This window comes from Aedes aegypti, chromosome 2, assembly GCF_002204515.2.
Source record: "Aedes aegypti strain LVP_AGWG chromosome 2, AaegL5.0 Primary Assembly, whole genome shotgun sequence".
NCBI classification, from domain to species: domain Eukaryota; kingdom Metazoa; phylum Arthropoda; class Insecta; order Diptera; family Culicidae; genus Aedes; species Aedes aegypti.
The window spans coordinates 294,902,457-294,930,433 of NC_035108.1; the positions used below are offsets into that span (position 1 = coordinate 294,902,457).

At 36.4% G+C, this 27,977-nt stretch overlaps 1 protein-coding gene across 8 annotated transcripts in view; it reads right to left on the reverse strand.

The window, feature by feature from the left end:
• LOC5576572 (myosin-IA) overlaps nt 1-27,977 on the reverse strand; it is an 84,099-nt gene that overhangs the window by 46,476 nt on the left and 9,646 nt on the right. For 4 of the 8 annotated variants that reach the window (XM_021845417.1, XM_021845421.1, XM_021845418.1 and 1 more), the window contains exon 2: nt 27,576-27,909. In XM_021845417.1, the coding sequence (XP_021701109.1) occupies nt 27,576-27,673 (98 nt within the window). In that variant the 5' untranslated portion in view covers nt 27,674-27,909. The remainder of the gene's footprint in view (nt 1-27,575; nt 27,910-27,977) is intronic. The other 4 variants (XM_021845420.1, XM_021845425.1, XM_021845424.1 and 1 more) reach the window with 2 other exon arrangements.

Genomic DNA, 27,977 nt, shown 5'->3' on the forward strand with positions numbered 1-27,977 from the left:
TTGATTGACTTTTCTCTTTTCCATGAACTGAAACAAATTCCAAATCATCTGTATTCTTCTTTTACCAATATTTTATTTATGCGTAAATTTGATGGAATTACTTCCTCACAATTTTATTTCACTGATGGATCCTTAGCTCAAGGTATCGCGGGTTTTGGAGTATACAATGAATTTTTGGCTCATTTTTTCAAATTAAAATCTCCTTGCTCCATATTCATTGCAGAATTGATTGTTTTATACTTTACTTGTAACTTGATAAAGGATTGTCCACCAAATGTTTACATTGTATGTTCTGACAGCTTGAGTTGTCTTCGTGCTTTGAGTACCATGTCTTTCAATTTCAAAACTCATCATATTTTATTCATGATGAAAAAAATATTATTTAATTTGCATAGTCAAGGATTTATCATTAAATTTGTGTGGATCCCTGCTCATTGTAGAATATACGGTAATGAGCAGGCTGATTCATTGGCTAAACTTGGTGACTTCTTCTGAACATTATACTAAATTAAAAATACATTTCCTTGATAATTGGCAATCTTGTTGGAACTCTAGTAATAAAGGAAGATGGTGTCATTCAATTTGCCCAAAAGTTAGTCATTTTCCTTGGTTTAAAAATATACCAGGAACCAGAAACTTTATTTGTTCATTTTCGTGATTGATTTTAAATCATTACATTTGTAACAATCATTTATATTGTATTAATATTGTGGATTCAAATTTATGTGAATGTGGTGAATCTTATGAAGACATTGATCATATTGTACTTCAATGTTCTAGGTTCATTTTACCGAGGAATAAACTATTTAATAATATAATAAATTATGGTCATCCAATTCCTGTATCTATTCGAGATATACTGGGTACAAGATGTTATCATATACTTAAACTCGTATTTAGTTTTTTGAATGAAATCTCATGTATTGTTTGGTACTCGTGCTTTGTGTGTGTGTTTTTTTTATTTTTATTTGCAGATATGAAGATGGATTCTTTTTTGACAGACCCTCTCCCTCATCCTGTTTTGGAAGTCAACCCCTACTTCATTTAACAATGGATCCATGATGCAGTTTGTGGCTCTGCTATGGTCATATTTTTGCCGTATGAGCCTTTAGTTTTAAGTTCTTTTTTAATTTGTTTTGTAACGTTATATGAAAATATGAAGAGGTTTTGTGCCTCTTTGAGAAAGATTTCATAACGAAATCACTCAAAGGGGTTTTCCCTCTTCCAAATTTTTTTGTTAAAATAAATAAATAAATAAATAATATCCTCATAGTAAAGGCAGTCGAAGAGTCAAGCATTTTCGAGTTCTGCCACCTAGATCTAATGATTGTCTAGTTACACAACCTGCCATCATCCTCCAAGTAGACATGCTCCAGAAGCATATAAATTCACAAATTCAATGTTCACTAAACCCGCTCAGTAACCAAATTGAAAATCAAGCAATGTCTTGCAGATTCTTGAAATACTTGGTTCCGTTTTACCCCCGGATATAACTAACGTTGTCCAAGGCAGTGTTCTAATAAACATATGAACTATATAGCATTTAATTGCAAAATAATTGAAAGTAAGTAACTGATTCATAAATTGTGTTCACATTGATTCATATTAGTGGACAACTTTTTTGCCGATTCATAAATTGTGGCTTTAGACAATGTTCAAATAAATGAAAGTTTTAAATGGTTTCAACAATTTTTATGACAACATTGTACATGAACTGCAGGTATATACCCCACTTTACCATTCAGCATTGATTTCATTAAAAACATTGTTTATTCTGTTCTCTATAATTTTTCAAATTTAAACAGACCTTTAAATGATTCATAACTGTGGGACCAGTGTATGTGTACGAATATACTGACAAAAAATAATTGAAATCCGTTAAGTATTCGCTGAGCGGTGAGAGTTTTAGCTTTTTTTTCTGTTACTTAAGCCTATACGGGTTGAATCGGTAGATTAATCGTTCAAATTTGCTCTGACCGCGATGATCTACTAAACATTCTACCACTATGGTGTTACATTGTCGGGCACTGATGTAATCTGAGGATTAGTCGAATGATGATGCGTTAAACTTTCATAATTGTTAGAGCAACAATTGGCAATTTTGTCGGGTGTTCCGGCAAAATTTATATCTGGTGAATGTTTGTGCTGAGGGGAATGAACGGGAATTTCATTTGCAAAATTAAGTAGCCTCCTTCTGTCACTTGCAGGAGGCTCACTCGATAGAGTAAACTGGGGCAAGATTTCTAGCTCAGTTAAAACAAATGCTACAAATGTCATGGTGGTTCGAATGCTGTTCAAGTAAGAAACGTAAGTAAAATATCGTCCCCTTGATGCTACAACTAGATAACTCGAAATTTAAAATTTTTGACTTCAATATGCCAAAACATTATTCTTAATTGGACTGCAAAATATCCGCAGCTCATAAGCGTGTGATTCAAAATACACATGTCAAAGTTTAATTCTCAATCATTTTCTCTGCGATTAACCATCACCTTGTAAAACGGTCATATTTTCAAAGTTACACATCCCAAAATTTTGATTTTCGAGTTATCTAGTTGTAGCATTAAGGGGACGATATATAAATCGAAAGAGATTTGGAAAAGTTATGGCTATTTGTTGGTTTTAGACGTGAAAATTCTAATTTTCGATCGAACTTTCATTGCATAGTCTATTGACAATACGGGTGACAGTTAGAAGTCCGGCAGTCAAAACATCGCGATGTTCGGCGTCGGAATTCTAATTTGGTGCTTCGCCGACGCATAAGGATTACCTTTGTCGGCGTAACACATCTGTAGATCGCCGACGCTGAACTTCGGCGAACTTTTGTCGGTAGTATTTCATTTCTCTTATGAACTTCGGTCTAAAGTTAATCTGAATACACAAAAGTCTACTCATACGTAGTCAGTGCTTGACAGAAACCAACTGTAATCATAATTCCATGCATAATTTACTCAACGAAAATTTGTGTATGTTATAAGGAGAAAACGGGGACAATCGTACCAACAGTTACATAATTAGAGAATGTATGAACTCGTTGAGAGCCTAGGCTTAAGCGCCATTGCTCACTCTTTCGGTCTCCATTGCATGGAACAAAACGAAAATAGAATCTTTTTCAGTTGTTTACCATTTTGAATCATATTACGGACAGCTTCAAATTCCGGACACTCTACTTAGTATGGTAAACATTTCGCACGAAATGTTTCAAGTATTCCCGTTCAAAAGTTATCACTTTCGAGCCTCAATAAGCTTTTTCCATAAAATTCTATGCAAACTTATAAGGCAGTTGAGACGTCTCTTTAGTGGCTTGACTTTTTCAATTGATGATTTGACTTTTCTATTAATGATTTCCATGAACTGTCCTGAATTGGAATCAAGGTGTCCGGAATACGAGGCAAATGTGATGAAGCGTCCGGAATAAGAATCATGAAAAGGCCACATATTCCAATTTATTTAAAATGATTCAAGTTGCGGAAGCGTATTCTTCACTCACCATTCGAAAATGAAGGGTTTCTTACGCTCGATAAAGCTAAGAAATCACACAGAATGATTTTTTTTTGTATGCTCTAAGCTGAGTTATACTTCACATGGGCCTTCAGTGTCCGTAATATGAATCGAAACAGTAATTAAGGGTTTTTCAAGGGTTACCATAAGGATACCTTGAGGTGTACCCCAGCAATGAGGTAAAAGTTCGTTTAAGACAATCAATTGCAAAACTGTTATACCTAACAATGGGTAAATATGTTGACAAAAGTTTGTTTAGAGAAATTGTAGCCGATAGGCTGAAGTTTTACTGTATCGTATTCAATTCATTTCAACTCCTACAGTGTTTTTTGAAATATTAAGTTTGAACGTTTGCCCCACCTGCACCCAGGGTCAAAAACAGACGCAGCACAGCGATGCTTTCGAGTGCCACCAAACCGCAAAGTTCCATCAGAGAGAGAGAGAGAGGGAGGGAGAAATATTCGGAGCCATAACGTATACCGTCGAACAAAGCGAATTGAGCTCACCGGCACAAACCGCCGCCCAGTCAGTGCCGACGGTTTCATTATCAATTATTAATTATCGGTCGTTATTTGCATCAATTTGTCGAAAAAACTTGCACCACAGTCAGTCGATAGCATAAAACTTTTTTAAGGGAAAGCAGTCCACAGAGGGAATACAAGAGCAGAGAATTGATAGGTTTTACCACAGATATACAGACGTAATAAGGACTGTTCATTTTATAAAGTGGACACCTTGTGCATGCTGTATCTTTCTTATTAATCAATGAAATTTCAATCGGTTTTTTGCATATCGTTCGACTAGTATTGTACAATGTTGTGATAATAAAAATTCTCCAAAATAATTAAATTTCACACGAATATGGAACAACGATTAGATCGGTCGATTTTTTGAGGTTATCAAAATCAATGATTGTAAGAAATTGGCTGGAAAATTCGATAATTTATATTTTCTATTTTCAAAAAAGGCTTGTTCTTGAAAGCATCATCAATCAGAAGCCTGATGGAAAAAATCAAGCTAGTTTTGGAGCAACAATTTTACAGATATAATAAAATCAATTTTCCCGTATATTTTTAAAGATTTTTTTTTAAAATTTGATGGGAAATGATATGAGTAGAATTTTTTGTGTAAAAGTACGTCCTGACGGAAGTCCTAATATAGTATTAATATGAAAAATAACTTACGCCTTCATAGAGTTACTTAGTAAATCCCCACGTCACATTCAAAGCACAACAGAAACACAATTGTTTTATTCTTAGAAGACCTATCAAAGTACATTGACAATCATCAAAATTGGCAACACTGCTGTAATAAAATCGATTTTATTTTCCACATATTATTTTCATAATATGTTATTCTGAGGATTGTACGACATTTCCCAGAATGACGTTCCCCAGAACGACATTCCCCAGAACGCCATTCCCCAGAATTGGACATTCCCCAGAAATCCATTCCCCAGAATGGGACATTCCCCAGAAAACCATTCCCCAGAATGGGACATTCCCCAGAAAAAAAAATAACAAGAGATCTTTGAGGTGTTCAAATCCAGGAAAATGGTAAATAGTAAATAGTGAATGCATCTAACTGGAAAATTCGAGGAAAACTATAATGTTCATAGGTAAAACATTTTCGTATTGTTTTTTTTATTTTTAACGGTAGGACTTTCGGTTTGTTGCAGTCTTTCATTTATTGAGTGGAGAATCTTTAAATAAAAAATTATTTAAAATTAACCACCTATGGTCGGATATGTAATTCGAACCATTTGGGAGGTTTTTATATTTTTGACGATTTTCTCATCGAAAAAGTTAAAATTTAGCGTGACATAATATGTGTACCATCCCTAATTATTTAGACAATAAACCTTGGAAGAACAGCATATGTTCAAAAGAAGGGAGAATATGCCATGAAAGCCGAAAAGCAAATTCCATTAATTTACTTTGTTGCAATATGTCACCAATCTCCCTTTGAAAGTACAATTAGAAAGAACAGGCAATTTTAAAAGAAGGAAGAATAACTATGAAAACAAAAAAACAATAGCTTGGACCAATTTTGATCATAAAACACAGTATGGCATATGTAGGAACAGCTTATGTTAAACGGTTGAGCTACTTTTCCTCGAATGTCGGTTTCCCAAATGTCGGTTCTCCGAACGCCAGTTCCCAGAATGCCAGTGCCCCGAACAACCCGTTTCCCCGAATAGCCTAGTTTCCGAAAAATTTTTAGGTCTTATAATTATCATAACTTTTGTGTTTTGAGGTGGTAACGAACCGGTCATCTAATATGCACCCTTCTTCACTTGATTGGCGGTTCTTTTGAGTTTCACCATCATTGGCATTTTTGGCAAGATATATTTAGTCGAGGATGACGTTCAAATCTATATTATCTTCTTCTTTTAATCGCTAATCATTCATTTAGTTCAGCACCCAGTCCTTAAAGACTATTCTTACACCTGTTTGAACTGAATCACTTTTCGGGGAAACGGGTCATTTGGAGAGGTGGCATTCAGGGAAATGATATTCAGGGAAACGACAGTAGCACAGTTATGAAATTAATTAAGACATAATTAAGAAAATTTTTAAACAGCATTTTCCTCCTAAGATTATGGTTGGGTCTGCCAATGATCCACTTAGCCACAAATCCACCTCTTTTCCCCTTAGTGATTTTTTGACCATACAAACTTTTTGAAATTTGTATGCCAAAGCCCCCCCCCCCTCCATAAAAGACCAAGTGATTAATGAACGGCAGCTTAGATGGTTTGCCTGAGAAAAAGGAAGCAAACACTCGCCGTTCATAAGATTATTTAACTCAATTCCGATTTTATTCGCTTGAGATCCATAATAATGAATTTGACAAAATAATATTTTGGGTGAATTGACGTCTGTGTCCGGAATTAGAATCAATGCAGTATGTACATTTCTTAACGACAAAAAAACTAAACTACCAATTTTTTTTTCCACTCTTTACAAACTTATAAAACCGATTCTGGGGAATGTCCTATTCTGGGGAATGGTTTTCTGGGGAATGTCCCATTCTAGGGAATGAATTTCTGGGAAATGTCCCATTCTGGGGAATGGGTTTCTGGGGAACGTCATTCTGGGGAATGTCGTTCTGGAGTTTGACTTTCTGGGAAATGTCCTACAACCATTCTGAGATTACCAATTGAAAAGTTCGGAGAAAACTGTTTACAATTTGCTGTAGATCGATAAATATGCGTACATGATTTTAAAAGTATGAGACTTTTTAGTAAAACTACCATAAACAGTAAAATTTATACTTAAGACTGTAGTTTAATCTCACGATTTAGCTTTCGTTTATACTAATATAGTTTCTTTAGTAATCCAAACTAGTTTTGAACACGTTTTTTACTTTTCTCTTTTACTGGGAGTGAAAGGATGGTGTATCAGCAAATTTGGCCATAAATGGGTAAATCACTAAAGTTACCTAATGTCATAGAATGGTGGAATATAATTGATATTTTTAAAGCTTTACCATTAGTAGAATATTAAAGGATACAAACATACAATTTGTTCATAAAAATAAGGATTTTTGTTTTGCGAAAAATAATGTTAAACTTTGACGGACAGCTTTTTTTAAGAGTTTTTGGAAAAACTATTTAGCTCTTCAATCAAAAGCATTTTCAAAGATTTTATATTTTCATAGCATTTTAGAATAATAGGTCAACGATACACAGAAAACCAATTACGATTTTATCAATAAATAAAAAAGATATAGCATAAACAAAGTGTCCACTTTATAAAATGAACAGTCCTTACATAGATGGTTTCAGTTTCTTTTCAAACTGTAAACAATTTATCAATTTTGCCTATGTTATGCGTAGTTACTTTACCTTTAATAAGACTAAAAATGTTTTTTTTAGGAATTTTAATTTTGAAAAGGTGACAAGAAAAAGTACTCAGTGAAAAGCGACGGATAAAATCGGATCATCATTGTACTTACAAAAAAATAATCTGTGTTACTATTTTCATGAAATGGAATGAAATCACACCCAGTGAACACAAACTCGTATATGATAGTGCATAAGAGTACAAAAGTGGAGGCGATATACGTACATGCGCCATAAGGCTGCATGCAAGTTGTTCGTATATCGCCTCCACCTTTGTGCTCTTATATACCATCATATACGATGGTGTGTTTACTGGGCATTTTCCTCATGACATCCTTTTCCTTATGAAGTGGAAGGTTTTGCAAACTGATTCATGTTTTTTTTGCATTCATACAGTAAGTTTGAACGTGATTCATTGCATTGAATGGAGGTTGGTATTGTTTGTTGGATTGTATAAAAATCCGTTTGTACAGACACAAACGTTCTACGTGATTTTATTCACATTATCCAATTGGAAGAGCGTTGAAGGGCCAATCAACCCACGAGTTTACTTCATAATATAAAGAATATGCAATGCATTGTGATGAATAGCATTTCAATTTTAAAACTGTCAAGGCTATTTTAGACTACAGTCATTTATCTTATTTTAGACACCCTCTATGATAGTAATTCTTGCTACTAAACCGTTCACCCTCAAGTTTTGAGAGCTGGAAAAAATATAGGTCCTTGAGAAAATTTTTACTAAGCAACATCGTTTGTGATTAATCGTCGTTTTTGTACAAAAATTTCATTTTAATGATCATGATTGCATACAATTTCATACAGCATTAATTCGTTTAGAATTTGTCGTGAACAAAGCATTTTTTGAACTCACAAAAACACTCAAAACCAACGCTTTGCTTTAATTGTTTGAAAATATTTATAAACAAATCGATTATATTGGACGATAAGACAAACATCCGTATACATTTGGCTAAAACAAAATAACTTCACAATACCTGAAATTGTTTATGTGAGAATTTAAAAGAATGCGCTTTATTCATGCAAATTTGGTTTTAATTTTAAGTAAATAAAAAACAACTGAATTTTGCAATCATTTGTCTAAAAAAGCTCTCTGATATTTTTCACCTCCTCTATAGCTCATATGAGATTAGTAAATATGACTACTGATTAGATCGAACAACTAAGTAGAAATGTCAGTCAGTGGAAAATGAAGTTTGAATGTAGGTTTTAGAGGTGAGGAAAATTTTCAGGTTATGACTTTATAGCGAAACCCCAACGTATCGAATAACCTGGATTTGAAGTACCCCGCCCGATATCTTGGGGCCGTACTATCTTATCAATTTTGCCAAGTAAAACAATATCGCGCTATGTTGCCAATGAGCAAATACCTGGAATAAGGGGGTACTCATAAAGATGCCCATCGAGTGATAATGAAGGAAAATAAACCAATCCACACATGCATTATCGCGGCTTATTGTTGAACGGGTCAATAGATGTTGCTTAAGGCTGTTGTTACCGATCGTCGTCGTCTCACTGGGACACGCCGTCGTCGTTATCGTCTTGAATGCCACCCACGTGCATGTGTATTTGTCGGTCTCGCGTTTCCTTGGCCCCCGTTCTTTCTGGCGTTACGTCCCAACTGGAACAATGCCTGCTTCTTAGAGCATTCCAATCAGCATTTCCACAATTATTAACTGAGAGCTATCGTTGCCAAATGACTATTTTTACATGTTTATATCTTGTGGCAGGTACGAAGATACTATATGCTCTGGAAAATCGATAAAACTTCGTTTACGAGAAATTCCTCGACGGGTGGGACTCGATCCCACGACCCTCAGCTTGGCTTGCTGAATAGCTGCGCATTTACCGCTACTGCAATATGGCCCCCCATTCTCAAACGATAATCACAGTCACTCAAGGTTCGCGAGTAAACCCACCACGATGAGTAAACAGATGATGTCATATTCTGGGCCACAGTGCTGATAATGCGATGACAGCATGTACCGCGATGATCGATGGAGATGATTCATTGAATATTATAATTATCAAGCGTAATATACGCTTTAAAACCTGCCAGCCACTTGCAGAAATTTAAAGTGATGGTAACAAAATGTGGTGCAAGCCTTTCAATTCGCAATTCGCACACTTACTGCGATACGAGACGTCAATTTCTTCGACAGGCATGGCCTTGTCGCTCCGAACATGCAAATCGCAGACTTATGGAGACGAAACTAGGTAAACATGGGATAGATTTTAATCCCTTTTTTCGAGTATTTCCAGTTCAACTCGCTATAAATGTCGTTTCAAGACCAACTCTATTTAATGCAAATGATGCTTTACTCATGTAGTAGCTGTTATTCAACAGTTTTTTTATTGAGTTTATTCAGAATTCCCGAACCACATTTTGAAAAGGGCGTATGAATGAATTGGCTTAAATGCTTTAAAAAATTATTGACGAAAAACGGTTCTTTGAATTGGAATGATTTTTTTTCTGAGATTGCATAAAATACAGATATCTAATTGATTTTTTACCTTCATTCGTTTTAATTCTTTTTTTTTTAGTTTTTTTGAAAGTTTTTCGAATTGTAGGTAGCGTTTTGACTTATATTCCGAACACTTAAGGCCAACAGTGACTTTAAATACATTTAATAGGCATAATTTGGGCCGGGAAATCATACTTCTACCTAAATTAATTGAAAATCTACTTCATATATTATGCATAGATTACCCGATTTTGTCAGCTCCCTTTTCAAAACTTATTTCGGCTCCCCTTTAAAATGCAAGCATTTGATGTTAAGTACCGTAAATTCGGGTGAAATTGATCAATAGGGTGAAATTGATCACTGTGTCACACGATTTTATTTCCCTCTAATAGAGCACAGAAACCAATGCAACCTATGTAAATGAACGTTGTTTGTCTTAACTATTATCAAATTGCATGTTGTGAAGCTTTTTGTGTTATGGAATGTTTATTTCTATTAAAATAATAGGAAATTCCATCATCGTGTTCTGTGTGGTATTGGCAGACAACCATAAACTTATAGTTTTGAACAAGGATTTGAACATGGTGTCATCCTGAAAATTTGTAAGGATGCTTGAAATATATCCCCAAAACGAATTTTATCATCAAAATTCGTACCAATTTGTTCATTTTGTTGTAATAATTGAGTTTTTGTATAGATATCATCAAATTCCTTCGGGAATTGCCTACATTTAGGCGTTTTCTGCGGTATTGCTGAAAATTAATTGTTAATTATTTCCCTAAATTTTGCATTGTTTAGAATTTGGCAAGCATATTTGGATTCAGGAGGCTCAAATTAAATATGTAAAGTTGTTTTCAAAACTAACAATAATTGTTTTAATAGGTGATCAATTTCACCCCGAAATGGAATTCCTTAATTTTTTATTTTAGAAACGATTTTCAGCACTAAAATCACAACTGTATGAAAATTTGAGTAAATAAACCAATGAAGCTCACCGTCGTACTTGTTTTCCTGCATTAAGTTGTTTGGAATTGGCAACATCATAGAAAACAGACATGGAAAACAGTGAAAAGTGATCAATTTCACCCGAAATTACGGTATATTGGTATTAACAGCAGAGCGGAAATGATTAATCATAAAATATTACGTTTTAATCAATTATCATTGATCATAATCCTAAAGATCGCTTGTTATATTCAGGAATCATAATTTAAATCACAGATAAAATCAATCATCATTTAATCATTGAACAACAAATCAACAAATTTAACAACACTGACTTTTTATGCATTTAAACTTTTGATGAAACGTGAATTCTCTATAAGGTTCTTTGTGGACCTTGCAAAAGTTGAAAGTTGCTTTAGATACTACTTTTTACTTGATATATAGATTGAAGTTCCTAAGAGTTCAATTTGGTACTTAATGGTTTATAAATCAGTTATGACAGGGCTGATAGCGATCAGACAGCAAATGAGATTATTAAGTGAAATCCTTACAAAAATTGTAGATCATTCCTGAACGTTCTAGTGGAGTTCTGGGCAGAATTGAGAAATCAAAAATAGAAGAGCAGAAAATCCAAGTGAAAATTTATTTAAAATTTAACCCTAACTTTTCGAAGGCAGCTTTAAAGCTTTAAGGTGAAACAGTTTGGATTCAATCTTCTAAGATTGCCTTGAAATTTCAAAGGTATCAATCTCGCGAAGTAAGCATCCAACAACAGTGCACTTTTTATGTTGGCTTTGTGCACAAGCAGAAAGCTTAAAATAAGAAAATCAGAAACGGTTGCCAATTATTTCTCCGTTTAGTGCCTTTGAAAACGTGAGTAGAGGCACAAGTCGGCCATTGTGATGTCCATCTTTGGGTTCCGAGATGTTTCACCTTAACTAAATCAGGTGATTATAGCGCCACTGACAAACATACGTTAAACTGCGCCATTGTAATAGGGTAACGACTGTGTATTTCATTCTAAAACGCTAACAGTTGGCGCCAGCGGCAAAAAGTATAGACAAAAACCTTTCGAACATTCAGTTTCTCTCACTGGCCGCCGAGCGACGACACCGATGTTTGTATTCCACTCACTGATCGCGGTACGCTGGATTCTCAAATTTCTCAAACTTCCAACTTAAGCGCATGCAAGAATGGTAGTCGCGAACTGTGAAAAGGTATGGAAAATAATGAAAAATGTAAATTACTTGCAATAAGGAAACTGGATCAAAAAAGTAGTGATTAGAAATCAAGCGTTATGTGAATACAAAACTTTTTGTGTTTAGATTATCTTCCCTGGTGCTTTCTTTGTTTCAGGATTTCGTTTTTACTACCACTGAAAAAGAGCCATCTATTGCCCTTACAGTTTTGAAAATCGCCCAATTACAATACGATTGTATACATACGTATTACAATAATCTATATATTACTTAGTACTCGAACCATCCAAAACAATCGTATCACTGAAGACTAACAATTAACACTTATTTTGAACTGAATTCGAAACAATTAGCCCATTCGCTCATGTATATTTAAGCAAACTTTTCAGAAACGAGTATTTGGAATAGAAATAAATGAACTAGTTTCTTGATGAACTAATATAGGTTAAATTAATAAGCAAGTTTCTAACAAATTTGATAAATATTTTTTGTTTGAAATTTCAGGTTTTTTAATTGAAAGACTTTTGTCGAGCTTCCTTCAAAAAGTAGGTCAAATATCCCTTCAGGCTTGTCTGCGTTGATTTCTTTGGAAATTTCATGCAAATTAACTCAGTAGATCTGTCAGGAATTATGCTGACATTTAAATTTCAAAACTTTACCAGAATTTCTATAACTAAAACTAACAATGAAATTTCAGATATTCTGTCAGAAAAGTATGAGCAATATTCACCTGAAATCTTCCATGAAGTTTGCAAAGAATCCCTGCCTTTCAAGAACTTCGATATGTTGATCGAAAAAAAGTGTACGATTATCTACGAAAAAAAATCATTCATCTTCATTCAGATTATCGTTGATTTATCATAAGGTTACGAAAATAGTGCCCATTTTGAAAAAAGTGAATTTTTGTTGCAAATAGTGACTTTTTAGTGACTAGGTCGAAAAAAGTAACCAAGTCACTGAAAAGTAACCGATACCAGGCCTATTATGAGAATATTTTTACTTCTTTCATGTCCCTTCTTTCATTTACCAATATGTAGCCATTGGTACTATCAGCTTGGTGTTCTATGAGTGCGTTCGCAGTTATAAACAGGAATTAAATTCGGAGAAAGTTAAGAGTATCTCTCACAATCAATCAACTCTGTATCAATCATGATCCGCAGCACATCATGAGAACTTGTTTATCATCTAGTGCTACAGCTATGATTGAATAGGGGGTTAACGCTGAACGCTGAGTTTTATATAAACCTGAAGAATACTATTGCTATCAGATGTTCGGGTATTATTTGTCATGCCGGCGAAATAAAATAACTATCCCCAACGAATGAGAAAAATGGGTTTTATCATCGCTCTCTCTTTGGGGCTCTCGTTCGCAGCTGTTATTTAGCAAGTTTGTTAAAACTTGCTAAACATTGCCTATCATGGACCGATACAGATGGAATCTTTTTCTTCGCTTGCTTTGATCATGTTTCGAAATCAAATGAGGGCGAAACCTGCAATGCCTGATTAGAAACTAAAAACTGTGTTTAGAAGATGGTAATTCTGAAATTCACGAATTCCTGTAAAATAATTTAAGTGTGTTATTTTCGAATTGAAAGTTTTGATCAAATTTGACATCAGGCACGTATGGGTTAGTCAAATCATTAATCATAATCACTCATCATACTGAATATTGTTATTAATCATCTAAACTCAATGGCCAATCATTAATCATATTTTAATTTAATCATCAATCACAATCATTATGCATGGCTTCCTAAATTTTTATCATTTATCATAATAAATCATACAGAGAAAGAAAAATTAATGAAAATGTCATCGTTCAATCATACCCATGCCAGGTTTGTCATACATATACACTACATATCGTGTTAAATTATATTATCATCATGTAACTTCACGCTATACATCACGTAATCCAGTGAGAACTCTAAATGATTACGCAATTATTGGCATACATTTGCATTATGTTGATGTAGTTTTACACGACATGCAGTGTAAATTTGCAACAAATCTGGCATTTCCTTTATGTGCATGATTTAACGCTGAAATTTACATGGATTTTTATTTATTTGTAATCAAGGTAAAATTTAGTACAATCATCAATCAATCATTCACCCTCCCAAAAAATCATGTGACTTTCCGTCTTTTGGATGCATATAAAAGAAGCGATCCGAATGACGTAATTTTGTGTTAAGTTTCGAATACGTTAGTGTCTGATTCGGGAAATTCGATCACGGTGCCATCGTTTTCGTGTTCTTTAACATGTAAAATTACATTTTTTGTTCAATGCATCTTCAAGAACACGTTTTTGTCTACTTCCATCACTTCCATCTTGTGTCATTCAGTCATAACGTGAATTACGACCACTGTAATTTTCATTATTTTGAAGAGAGTTGGTACCAGTTAATTATTACTGCTCTGATTAGGAGTTAGTTCATCAGGATTGTAATAAATTAGATGAATATTCGATGATAAATCGAAGACAATAAAAAGTTGGGGCTGACTAAACCGGGTCGGTAGTTTATAACGCACCTTTACTATGTTTTTTTCTATAACAATGTACTTTAAAATTGTTTGAACTTACAGAAGTTCGCTGAAATTTGATGCTCATTAGCATTCAACGAAATTGATATTTATTTTTGGCATTACGTCCTCACTGTGACAGAGCCTACTTCTCAGCTTAATTTATATTCGTTTTTTCTATATAAAATTGTTGAGATCAACATAGTAAACGATGGAGCCTCTTGAAAATTCGAAATTGATGATCAACAGGGTTCGTCACAGCTTATCTGGAAAGCATATCATGGATCTGAGTTTGTCATATGATGATGTCAAGGTAGCGTCAACGCGATTAACGCTTTGAGTTGGAAATTACTATAATTTGCATTTCGATTTCAAAGCAAGAAACGCATAGACGTTTATAAAACCGAATTAAGCTGAAACCTATATCCCAGACAACCAGAATGTACATATAACGAAATCACTTTTTGCGTTATGCGATGCTCATATGTGCAAAGATTCTGTATTATAAGATGTCGTCAAAAGGTTTTATGCGCACTCTTAAAAATAATGAAAATTACTTTGGACTTAATTCTCGTTATGACTGAATGACACATGATGTAAGTGATGGAACCACACAAAAACGTGTCCTCAAAGGTGTATTGCACAAAAAATGTAATTTTACATGTTCCAGAACACGAAAACGATGGAACTGTGCTCTACCTTTCCCGAATCAGACACTAACGTATTTGAAATTCGACACAAATTTACGTCATTCTTCTCGCTTCTTTTATGTGCATCCAAAAGACGTAAAATCAAATGATTTTTTGAGAGTGTGCCTACAAAAGTGGAGGCGATATATGTACATAATTTATATTATGAAAATTGACATACAATGCGAGTGTACAGATTTTATTACGAATTAATCTGTAACCTTATACGATGATAGTGATTATGACCTTTATGATAGCAAAGTTGATTTGACAGCTGCTACGGATTAACTCGACTTCCTTTGTACGTTTATACGGAAGGAAACAAAATGCACTGATGAACTCAAAAAATAGCGTTCTATGCGGGGAAATTCACGGGTGTGATCTAATTCGCACTGTTGGGAGAAGTCGTCTCTAATTTGATCGAACACATATTGAGAGCAGCGTATGCGTAACGTCAGCTTCAAAGCTGCAATATTTTATTTAAATTCATTTCTTTTCATTCATATTACAATTTAGTAGCTTACATGATAGTTTCACAATCGTCACTTCCAGAGACACTTACTCTCCAACCGATTCTTTCACACTACCTACCAATTAAAGCACAATCGAGTAACCGACTTCCAGATGGCAATGTCGCCAGTTCCACTGAACTACTCTCTAAGCGGTCGCAACACGCACAAGTAAACGACTTTTCACGTAAATTGTTATGTGACATCTGGTTGTCTGGGACATATACATATTACCAAGCACGATTCACTGACGTCAGAAAACTGATTCGTGGAGAATCCAACAGCTGAGACATCGGTTATTTTCAATACCGAATCTCGGTACCGTTAAACGGGGTATATTTGATAGTTTTTCGTTTTTTTTTATCTGAATATTTCTGCATTCTCTTTTTCAGATGTTTATTTTACATTTTTAAAACAAGTACTGATGTCTCAATTATCGACTGCTGTTGAAAGATTGCTTAACGATTCATGTTGAATGGGTCGGTGATGCCATTCATGGATATGGAGGAAAAATACGACTTATACTTAAAAAGCTAGTTTTGCATTTTTGTCTCGAGAAATGTATGGTAGAAGATTCAAAAGATGTTTTTAGTAATGGCGAAAAAAGACAAATATATGTTTTAAATAATATGAAGCAGGAATAATGCCAACACTTGTAGTGACGATCCATACATAGTTTGTTTGAAAATTACATAAGAGTAACGCTGTGCATTTTTGTCTCGAGAAAAAGTTTTTGATGAAAAAATGTGTTATCATTAGCATGAAACGAGCTCACCAGTTGGTAATCCATACTCGACTGAACAAGAATATCTTTTCGCACTCACACAACGCGAACCGCAAAACTTCTCGGCGTCCCGAAAGCGAACTGTCTTGCTTAGACTTTCCGAAACACTGCCTGAATGGACTTATAATATCTCATATAATCGAAAGTCTATATTCAGTTTTGAGGTAATTTTGATAAAGGGTATGCAAACACATGAAAATTGGCAATCAAACAACTGCTTGGTATCATATTGATTGTAGAATGTTAATAGAAAACGTGGATTGGATATTGTTCAAATAACAGAATTTATAGCAAAATTCGCCTACAAAATTGTTTTAAGTTCAGATGTGCACGACAAACACAATTTGAAGTCTATATAAATTGGTATACACTATTTTTTTTTAGGAACACCGACACGTTAATGCCTCCAGTGGGCATTTGCCCTTTGAAGGAAGCATTACACTAGATAACGGACTAAGGACTGTTCATTTTATAAAGTGGACACTTTGTTTATGCTATATCTTTTTTATTTATTGATAAAATCGTAATCGGTTGTCTGTGTATCGTTCAACTATTATCCTACAATGCTATGAAAATATAAGATCTTAGAAAATGCTTTTGGTTGAAGAGGTAAATATTTTTTTTTTCCAAAAACTCCTAAGAAAAGCTGTTTATCAAAGTTTAACATTATTTTTCGCAAAACAAAAATCCTTATTTTTATGAACAAATTGTATGTTTGTATCAATTGCAATTCTCCTAGAGGTATAGCTTTAAAAAAAAAAATATTCTACCATTCTCTGACATTAGGAAACTTTAGTGATTTACCCATTTATGGCCAAATTTGCTGATACACCATCCTTTCACTCCCAGTAAAAGAGAAAAGTAAAAAGCGTGTTCAAAACTAGTTTGGATTACTAAAGAAACTATATTTGTATAAACGAGAGCTAAATCGTGAGTTCGATTTTATAACAGCAGTTTTGCCAATTTTGATGATTGTCAATGTACTTTGATAGGTCTTTTAAGAATAAAGAAATTGTGTTTCTATTGTGCCTCAAATGTGACGTGGGGAATTAATAAGTAACTCTATGAAGGCGTAAGTTATTTCTCATATTAATACTATATTAGCACTTCCGTCAGGACGTACTTTCAACCAAAAAAAAAAAAATTGTTGCTCCAAAATTAATTGATTTTTTCCATCAGACTTCTGATTGATGATGCTTTCGAAAAACAAGCCATTTTTGAAGAGAAAAAATATAAATGATCGAATTTACTAGCCAATGTCTAACAATCATTGATTTTGATAACCTCCAAAAATCGTTGTTCCATATTCGTGTGAAATTTATTTATTTTGGAAATACCTGAAGGTCGTAGTCACAAAAGTCAATTTGGACAAATTGAGTTGTAAGATTGTGAAAAATAATAGAATCGTTCTGGTGGGCTTCGATCCCACGACTCCCAATACGCTAGACTGGGCGAGTTAACCAACTACGCCACAGAAAATGGTAAGAGATTTGAGAACGAATTCATGTTCTACTATAACTGGGCTTCCAGGGATAAACGACCAACCCTTTAAAATTTCATCAAATAATAATCATAGAATAGATTGTTTGTAGAGTTTTCAAAAATGCTAAAATCTTATAATTTTTTAATATTTGAATATAAAGCTGCATTACTAATATTCGTTAATTCTACAATTGTTTTGCCTAACCGATCAACAAAAATTATGTTATCTCGTTCAGTATGTTGTGAGTCCACGACTATCAAAGTTACCCCGTTTACCGGTAATTATTTTTCTCACGGTAAAAGGATCTCAGCGAACGTTACCGAAATTCGATAAACATTTAACGAAATCTCGGTTAATCTTGCTGAGTTTTGGTAAATAAGGGAGATTCAGCTCGGCAATTCGATTACCGAATTTAAGTGTGTACGGCTTGAGTTATATTATGTTTTTTCGTAGTGTGAAGTATATTTGTTGAAATTATTAATACCCTAGAAGAAATCATCATTGATTTCTCAGAGCCGAAATTTTGCTTTTCCCGTGCACTAAGCTGTGCCGAAAATAAATGCTTGTGAACAAATTTAATATAGAGGTCACAGATTTTCTGTCCGTGCCTATGTATCTGTATGTGTGTTGGGTTTTAAATTTAAGTAATAAAAATTGTTGGAAACTTCTATTCATATGCATTGTATCAAACAAAGCTATAGAATAAATCAGTTAACGTTGAGTATTGCGGCAGATGAGAAGTGAATTCTGCTCCGCATAATTCATTTCGATATGTGTTTTTGCGTGCTATAGTCCAAAAAGATGTTTAGCAAGTGCAATACAAATGAGATCCCAACATGTGCACAAAAAAGAAATCACCCGGTACTGCCGATGATCGAATTTAACAATTTCAGCAAAATGTCCTCACTGGTACAAAGCCTGCTTCTCAGTTTAGCGTTCTTATGAGAACTTCCACAGTTATTAACTGAGTGTTTTCTTTGCCAAATTTGCTATTTTTGCATTCGTATTTCGAGTGGCAAGTACGATGATACTCTAGACCCAGGGAAGTCTAGGAAATTTCCATAACGAAAAGATCCTGAAGCGACCGGGAATCGAAGCCAGATACCTTGAGCATGGCTTTACTTTGTAGCCGCGGGCTCTAACCACTCGGTTAAGGAAGGTCCCTGTTGTGTGCTTATGGGCAATATAATGATTAGTCATATGATACCGGCTATTTTAAACTTGAAATCTACTTGCTGCAAATAATGCCCACTTAAATTATATGTGTGACAATTATGTGACCTTCATTTTGGGCATTCTCTGGCCATATGGTACATTTCAAAAAAATGTATTATAATTTCACGTCCCTCAATTAAATTATGGCTACGTTTCGTGGCTAATAGAACTCAACAATGAAAAGCTATATTCATTTCGAACCAAAAGATGAAAGCCGAAATTGGACTTGAGGCAAATGTGATTAACGTAACAACGTTTAATTTGCAGTGTCAATAGCTGTTCCATTCCGATTAGTTGTGCTATTCCGTCGAATCAGTCCCAATGCGCCAATCAGTATCGATATCGGAAAACACACAGCAACAAACATGTTTTATAAACTAGTCATCTCTACTGTTTGTCTACACTAACGATAAAAATTAGAACAAATCGATTTTTTTTATTAATATTGTTCATTTATTGAATCTCCCTATTTTACTTATTCTAGAACATAATTCATTTTTTTACAGAACTTGTCAATTTTTTGATGTGCTTTGGGATGAACTTAACATCAACTGCCATCACAATAATGTTACCATTCCCATATCCCATATAGGTTCTAACAATTTTCCAACAATGAAATGATAATGCTATTTTTACCCATCCTGGAAAATACTGAAATAGGGACTGTTGCAGAAAGAAATGATTTGCGGGGATGAGTAAGTTTGCTGTAATCATTGCATTGCTGAAACGTAATGATGGACATTACAAAAGGGTTGATCATAACGTTCATGTTGCATTCCTTGCTTAGCACTTGTACGAGTCGGTCGACTGATTCCCGGTCTCATCGCACGGCACTTTTGCAAAGTACTTTTTGACCTTTTTCCCCCACCGCCCGCGTGGGTTTTTGGTTCAGTATTTCGAATAGTTTCCAAGTACGACTAGTTTAGTGCAATATTTGTGCTTAGGCGATCGCGCTTTGCGAAGGAAGCGAACTAGTGTAACTAGTATCGTTCCACCGCATTGAAAAAAAGTCATCACAACCAGCTCCAAGTGATTGATTTTTTTCCCCCGCACTGAGAGCAACGTCAAAGCAGAAGTCGGTCAGGCTACCTACGGTGCGTGAACGTTCTCCTGCTGTACATCGAACGTTAACGGATAAGTATAAATTGTATACCTATTCCATATCCATTGAATTGCTATCACATCTCCGAATAAACAGTGTTGAGGTCAAGCTTGTTTTCGCTTCTTTTCTGTCTCTCTCCCGGTTCGATTGTTTTGACCGAATAGGGGAGTAGGGTACAAAATAGTCCACTGATCGGGTAATTTTTTTTCTTGTTTTTTTTTTATTCTGCCCGTATAGGGGAGGTGTGTACATAGTAGCCCATTAATTAGTTAAGTTTTTTTATCTTTTCACATTTTTTTTTGTTTTTTTTTTTACATTTTTTTTGTTTTGTTTATTTGATTGCGGTTGAAAGTTTTCCCGCATGGACGAATCGGATGGAGGCGATACGCCTCCTAAAGATCTTGTTGCTAGAACGCGGTTTTATCAACCATCTTCGGCAGGGCCTTGGGTTGTCTATTTCCGGCGCAAAAGTAAGATTTTGAATGTGCTCTCGATCTCTCGAGAGCTGACGCGTAAATATCCTGGGACCGTTATTCATCAAGTAAAACAATCCAAGCTGCGTGTAACTGCACCTAGTTACAAAGCAGCAAATGAGATTGCTCAGCATGAGGCTTTTACTGTGGAATATTACGTCTACATTTCTGCACGAGAGGTAGAGGTGGAAGGGAAAATCGTTGACGCGAGTCTGACATGCGAAGACATAAAGACTGGCAAAGGCGTTTTTGATAATCGGTCAATTCCTGATGTGGCTATACTGGATTGCAAACAATTGCAATCAGTTTCCATGGAAGGAAATAAGAAAGTGTTTTCGCCGTCAGCCTCGTTTCGAGTGGCTTTTCCTGGTTCCGTCCTCCCAAAATTTGTTTGCATTGATAGTGTTTTTTACCCAGTTACGTACCAACTGTAAGCAACTTGGTCACAGTGCTAGCTTTTGCGACAACAAGCCCCGTTGTGGCAAATGCAACCAAGCTCACTTAGAAGATGCTTGCACAAAGGAAGCTGAAAAATGCTGCTACTGTAGCAAGGATCTGCATGACTTGCAGAAATGCCCGGCATACAAAAGGCGCATTCGAAATGAGAGTCGCTCCATTGTGAAGCGCTCCAAGAAGACGTATGCGGAAATGGTGAAAGCTTTAAATCCGCCTGCCTTCATCAGCCATCCCAGTTGGTAACTCTTTTCAAGAGTTGTCTTCCGACGAAGCATACGACGACGAAACCGATGGGGGGGATTCTTCGGAGGTACACGCACCCGGAAAAAGAAAGTCTCCATCTTCTCCGGGACTGCGCCGTAAGGTGTTGAAATCTTCCCTCAAAAGTTTGCCTAATTCCAAAGGAGGTGGGGCAAATTTGAAAATGCCGAAGCAACAGGTCTTTGATGCATCCGTTCCGTGCTGTAGCAAAGATTTGCCGCCCCCGCTTCCACCGATTAAATATACTTCAAAAAGAAGCTCTAGACAAGATAGCAAGAAAAAAGCTACTGAAGTCCCTCGCTCTTCCTCGAAAACCCCCCGGGCCAAGCGAGGACTGATAACTTTTACGGCCCTTGTGGATCGCATATCTGATGCCCTCGGAGTTTTAGACTCATTCAGAGGCATACTCGACCTTTTTCTCCCCGCAATAGAAGAGTATCTCAGGGAATTGACTATCTCGTGGCCCCTCCTTGCTTCGATCATATCTTTCGATGGATAATTCATCGAGTGAGGTACAAGATATGATCACTGTGCTACAGTGGAACTGTCATAGTCTAAAACCTAAACTAGACACATTTAAGTTTTTGCTTCACAATTCCGATTGTGATATATTTGCACTTTGTGAAACATGGCTGTTTCTTCTGAAGATGATCTTAACTTCTACGATTTTAACATTATACGCCAGGATCGAGATGATAATTACGGGGGAGTACTTTTAGGGATCAAAAAGTGCCATACATTCTACAGAATCCCCATCCCGACCCATCCAGGCATAGAAATCGTTGCTTGCCAAATAAACGCAAAGGGTAAAGATCTTTGCGTAGCTTCTGTTTATATTCCTCCAAGAGTTTCCATAAACCGCCGTCATCTCTGGAATGCAGTCTCCATGCTCTCATCCCCAGTTTTAATACTGGGTGATATGAACTCACATGGTACTGGATGGGGCGAATCTTATGACGATTGTAGAGCGGCTATTTTCTATGATTTATGCGACGATTTCAATTTGAACATTTTGAACACAGGTGAAGTGACACGTATTTCATCCGACGGCAAAGAAAGCCGCATTGACCTGTCTTTGGGTTCGAGTTCACTATCATTCGATTGCATGTGGAAGGTCATCGATGATCCCCATGGTAGTGATCACTTACCCATAATAACGTCCATCAGAAATAATTGTGAAAGGTCAGAACAGTCAATTCAGGTTCCTTTTGACCTCACTAGGAATATCGATTGGCAAAAATTTGCATCAGCGGTAACTTTCGGAATCGAATCATTCAACTCTCTCCCACCGTTGGATGAGTATCGATTCCTAACAAAATTGATTTATAAAAGTGCATTAGAATCCCAAAAACAACGAGTTCCAAGTGCATCCTTCAAAAGACGACCAGCCACACCTGGTTGGGATGATGAATGCACTCAGTTGTATCGAGAAAAATCTAATGCTTTCAAAGCTTTTCGTAGATATGGTACCTCAGAACTTTATGTAGAGTACTCGAAGCTCGAAAAAAAGCTGAAGAATCTTATCAAAGCGAAGAAGCGTAGTTATTGGCGGCGTTTCATCGATGGCCTCTCACGAGAAACTTCAATGTCGACGCTTTGGAGAGTGGCTCGCAACATGCGAAACCGCTCATCCGCAAACGAGAATGATGAATACTCCAACCGTTGGATATTCAACTTCGCAAAAAAGGTCTGTCCAGACTCAGTTCCAGCTCATCCGCCTCTCTGGGAAACTTCAAGAGACGATTCTTTGGACAGGCCATTCACTATGCTGGAATTTTCTATGGCTCTTCTTTCATCAAACAACTCCTCTCCGGGACGCGATATGATTAAGTGCAATCTTCTTAAAAATCTCCCCGATATCGCTAAAAGACGGTTGCTTGACCTGTTCAACTCATTCATGGAGCACAACATTGTGCCACCTGAATGGAGACAAGTCAAAGTAATTGCTATTCAAAAGCCTGGGAAACCAGCGTCTGATCACAATTCATACCGCCCGATCGCTATGTTATCATGTTTAAGGAAATTGTTAGAAAAAATGATCCTATCCCGACTCGATCACTGGGTCGAATCAAACAATATGCTTTCCAATACTCAATTTGGCTTTCGCAAGGGTAAAGGAACAAACGATTGTCTAGCGTTGCTTTCATCAGATATTCAATTAGCCTTTGCCGACAAGGAGCAACTGGCTTCAGTTTTTCTGGATATTAAGGGCGCATTTGATTCAGTTTCCATAGAAATATTGTCAGAAAACCTGCACAATAGTGGCCTACCTGGACTATTGAATAATTTCTTGTACAATTTGTTGTCAGAAAAGCACATGAGCTTCACTCTCGGCCAACTGACAACTTCCAGAATTAGCTATATGGGCCTTCCTCAAGGCTCATGTCTAAGTCCCTTGCTTTATAATTTTTATGTTAAAGATATTGACAACTGTTTGGAAGAACCATGCACGCTTAGACAATTTGCAGATGATGCTGTGGTCTCTATGAAGGGCCCACGAGCGGAAATCTTGCAAAGACCATTGCAAAATTCCCTTGATAATCTATCCACTTGGGCTAGAAATTTAGGGATCGAGTTTGCGCCGCAAAAAACTCAACTGGTTGTATTTTCAAGGAAGCGGAATCCAGCCCAACTAAAGCTTAAGCTTTTGGGAACAGACATCGACCAGTCTTTGACTTCAAAATACCTTGGGGTCTGGTTTGATTCTAAAGGCACTTGCGAACTCATATTAGGTATTTAATGGAAAAATGCCAACAAAGGATCAATTTCTTTCGAACAATTACCGGAACATGGTGGGGTGCTCATCCGGAAGACCTCATAAAACTCTATAAAACAACCATTCTCTCTGTTCTAGAGTATGGCTCTTTCTGTTTTCTCTCAGCAGCAAACTGCCACCTGATCAAATTGGAACGAATTCAATATCGTTGTTTGCGTATCGCCTTAGGGTGTATGCACTCAACACATAATGCGAGCCTGGAGGTACTGGCAGGGGTTTTACCGCTACAGAACCGATTCTGGGAGCTCTCGCTAAGAATACTTATTAAGTGTGGAGTGAGCAACACACTCGTCATTGAAAACTTCGAAGAATTGCTCAAACTGAATACTCAGTCAAAATTCATGAGAGTTTATCTCTACTACATGTCATCTGACATAAGTCTTTCATGTTATAACCCTCCACGTGTACGCTTCACCAATGACAGTTCCTCTGTTGAATACGATCTGTCCATGAAACAAGCTGTTCATGGAATTCCAGATCAACTTCGATGTTTAACTATTCCACGTATTTTTAACGCAAAGTACCAAAATGTCGATTCCTACAGGAGATATTTCACAGACGGGTCCCGTATCAATGGATCCACTGGCTTCGGTGTCTTCAATGAAAACTCTTCCGCCTTCCGAAAACTTCAGGAACCTTGCACGGTTTACGTTGCTGAGCTGGCAGCAATCAACTTCGCTTTGGGGATGATCTCAAACATGCCCGCAGACCACTTCTTCATCTTCTCGGATAGTCTCAGTTCTATTGAGGCACTCCGATCGATGAAACCTGTAAAGCATGCATCTTACTTTCTTACAAAAATAAGAGAGCAGATGTGTGCACTGGTCGAAAGATCATATAAGATTACCTTTGTATGGGTCCCCTCACATTGCTTAATTTATGGCAATGAGAAGGCGGACTCTCTCGCAAAGGTGGGCGCTGAGGAAGGTGAGATATATGATAGAAGAATTTCACACGACGAATTGTTTCATTTAGTACGTCAAAGTTTTCTTCACGGTTGGCAAAGCGATTGGCTAAATGGCCAACTGGGACGGTGGTTACATTCCATAATTCCTAGAGTTTCCTTGCGAGCGTGGTGGAAAGGTTTGGATCTAAGTCGAGATTTCATTCGCGTGATGTCAAGACTTATGTCCAACCATTACTCGCTAGATGCACATTTGCACAGGATTAACCTCGCGCTGAGCAATATTTGTAATAGGTGTGGTTATGGTTATGATGACATCGATCACGTAGTTTGGAAATGCCCGGATATGGACGCCTCCAGAGCGCAACTTTTGGATACCCTTGCGGCCCGAGGTAGACAACCCTATGTTCCTGTTAGAGATGTGTTGGGCACCCGCGATTTCATTTATATGGTCGCAATTTACGATTTCCTTCGCTTGTCTGGTATAAAAGTTTAATTCTCTTGTGTTCTCTTCTCCAGTTTTTTTTTCTCTGTGTTTTGTCCCCTTTATGTTGGATTGAGGATCCTGGCCATCCGGCAGACGAATGCCGGCAAGAAATTGGTACCAACGCCATTACACGTTACCACGAGTTACCACTATATACCTCCCGGATGAGCTGCAGAAAACCCTAAGCCCAATCCTCACCATGTCCTTCCTTCCAAAAATTGTGACCATTAACCTCGAGTTGCCACGAGTACCCTGGCTCCATCCCATACTAATTTTGGTATGAAAAAGTGAATTATTTGTAAATAATACAAAAAATGGATTTCGGCTCCGTAAAGCGTTAAACGCGATTGAGCCTCAAATAAATGAACTAGTTAAAAAAAAAAAAAAAAGTTCATGTTGAACTTATCGAAGGTTGTTATGCTAACTTGTTTTGTATTCATTTAACGTATTTACATAAATGAGTATTGAGGTGATGGAATCTCAAGAAATCTCACAAAAGATCTTTTTTCTTAGTCTGAAGGTTTAATAAATTAATCAAATACGTTCATGATGTCAGTTATCCGTTGAATTTAGAAAGATTAACCCGTATAGGCCTGAGTGAAAGCAAAAATACTAAAACCCTCACCGCTCAGCGAATTCTTAACGGATTTAAATTATTTTTTGTCAGTATAATGGCCCACATATCTAGCTCCTAAAAGTGGTCAAAGGATCTCGGGAATGTTCCTGTGGTCGAGATATTCCGGTGGGTCACTGGGTCAAGTCGGGTAAAAAAGGATAATTTTTGGGACATGCCAAATTGTTTTTATTTATTTGCAATGGCAATAATTTAAATTTGCATAAATCATTAAGATATGATATTCAACATTATAAATGAAGAGTTAAGCGCCATTCAGAATGTACTGGATGTGGCCACTTGGGCTTAATGCCCTAAAGAACCGACTATAGATTTGTTGGATATAAAACCGTTGTAATTTACTAACAGTTGAGATCAAACATAATAATTTACTGAAATACGTTCCCATGGGCTTGACACAGATGTTTAGATACAAATTGGCCACTTTTTTCGTAAATTTTAGGCATTTTTTTTGGTTATTTCAAGGATCAAACAAATGCAGGACACAAGGTTATCCAATTCAATCGTTTCTCAAAAGCTTTACGCTGATGCGTTTTTCTTAAAATTCTTTGATGTAGTGGCCACATTATAGCCGATTCAGGAAATTATCTATAACTTGAAATTTGCCTACCTCCAGGGGCACAGAATTACAGCATCCTTTTCAGCCGACCTGACCCTGTAGTCCACCTGAATAACTCCGGACACATGAATATTGCCAAAATCCTTTGGCCACTTTTAGAAACTAGATATGTGTGACAGTATACTGACAACAAATAATTCAAATCCGTTAAGTACTCGCTGAGCGGTGAGAGTTTTAGTAATTTTTCTTTCACCCAGGCCAATACGGGTTAAATAAATTACGACATCAGAACATATTGAAAAGTTGAGAAATGTAATAAAAAATAGGTAATTTTATAAGTTTAGTTTAAATTCCGCTTATGGGTGGTACACAAATCATGTCATGCTAAATTTCAAATAATTTGATCGCCTCCCCCCTTTGTTGCGCTTTTTGTATGAGACCTTCAAAAAATGTGTAAGACTTTGTTACGCTTGGCTCGAACCCCTCCCAATCTTCAAGCTTGCCATAATCTATACATGACCCCTTACGGTACCGGTGATTCGTTTTAAGTTTGTATGGCACCATACATTAAACATTACCATACCTTAAACATCTTTCAAAAAAGGGCTATTAACTAAACATAATGAATGAAGAAAATGTATCTAAATAATTTTGACCAGCTAGGTTGCCAAAATACCCATTAGTGCGTCTGTTGTACGCATTACTAAAAAAATTAAGCCTAATTTACCCAACGCGCTTCACTCACCTCTTCTTCAGGTTAGCCATGAAGTTCTCCATGGTCACCACATCGAGCAGTACAAAATCTTGCACGCCGACCTCCTGGCTGTTCTGGTGCAGTGCCATCGTTGTTGTTGCTTCTGTTTAACTGGATGCTGATGCTGCTATTATTACAACTGCCCCACACGCACTATGGGCGCGTCTTCACTTTTTTCTTTTCTCTTGGATCACTTTCTGTGCACTTCGCAGCTTCCCGGTGGATTGTCCATCCATAAGCACTGTCACCCACAATCCGTAGCGGCGGATCACGATTTTTCTTCTTTGATAGGTGATACTCTTTTGCTGCTATTTTTGGAACACGCCTGGTTTACATTTAAACAGTCAGTCAAATCACCACAATTCGAATCGTTCAAGAAGATATGTATCTTGC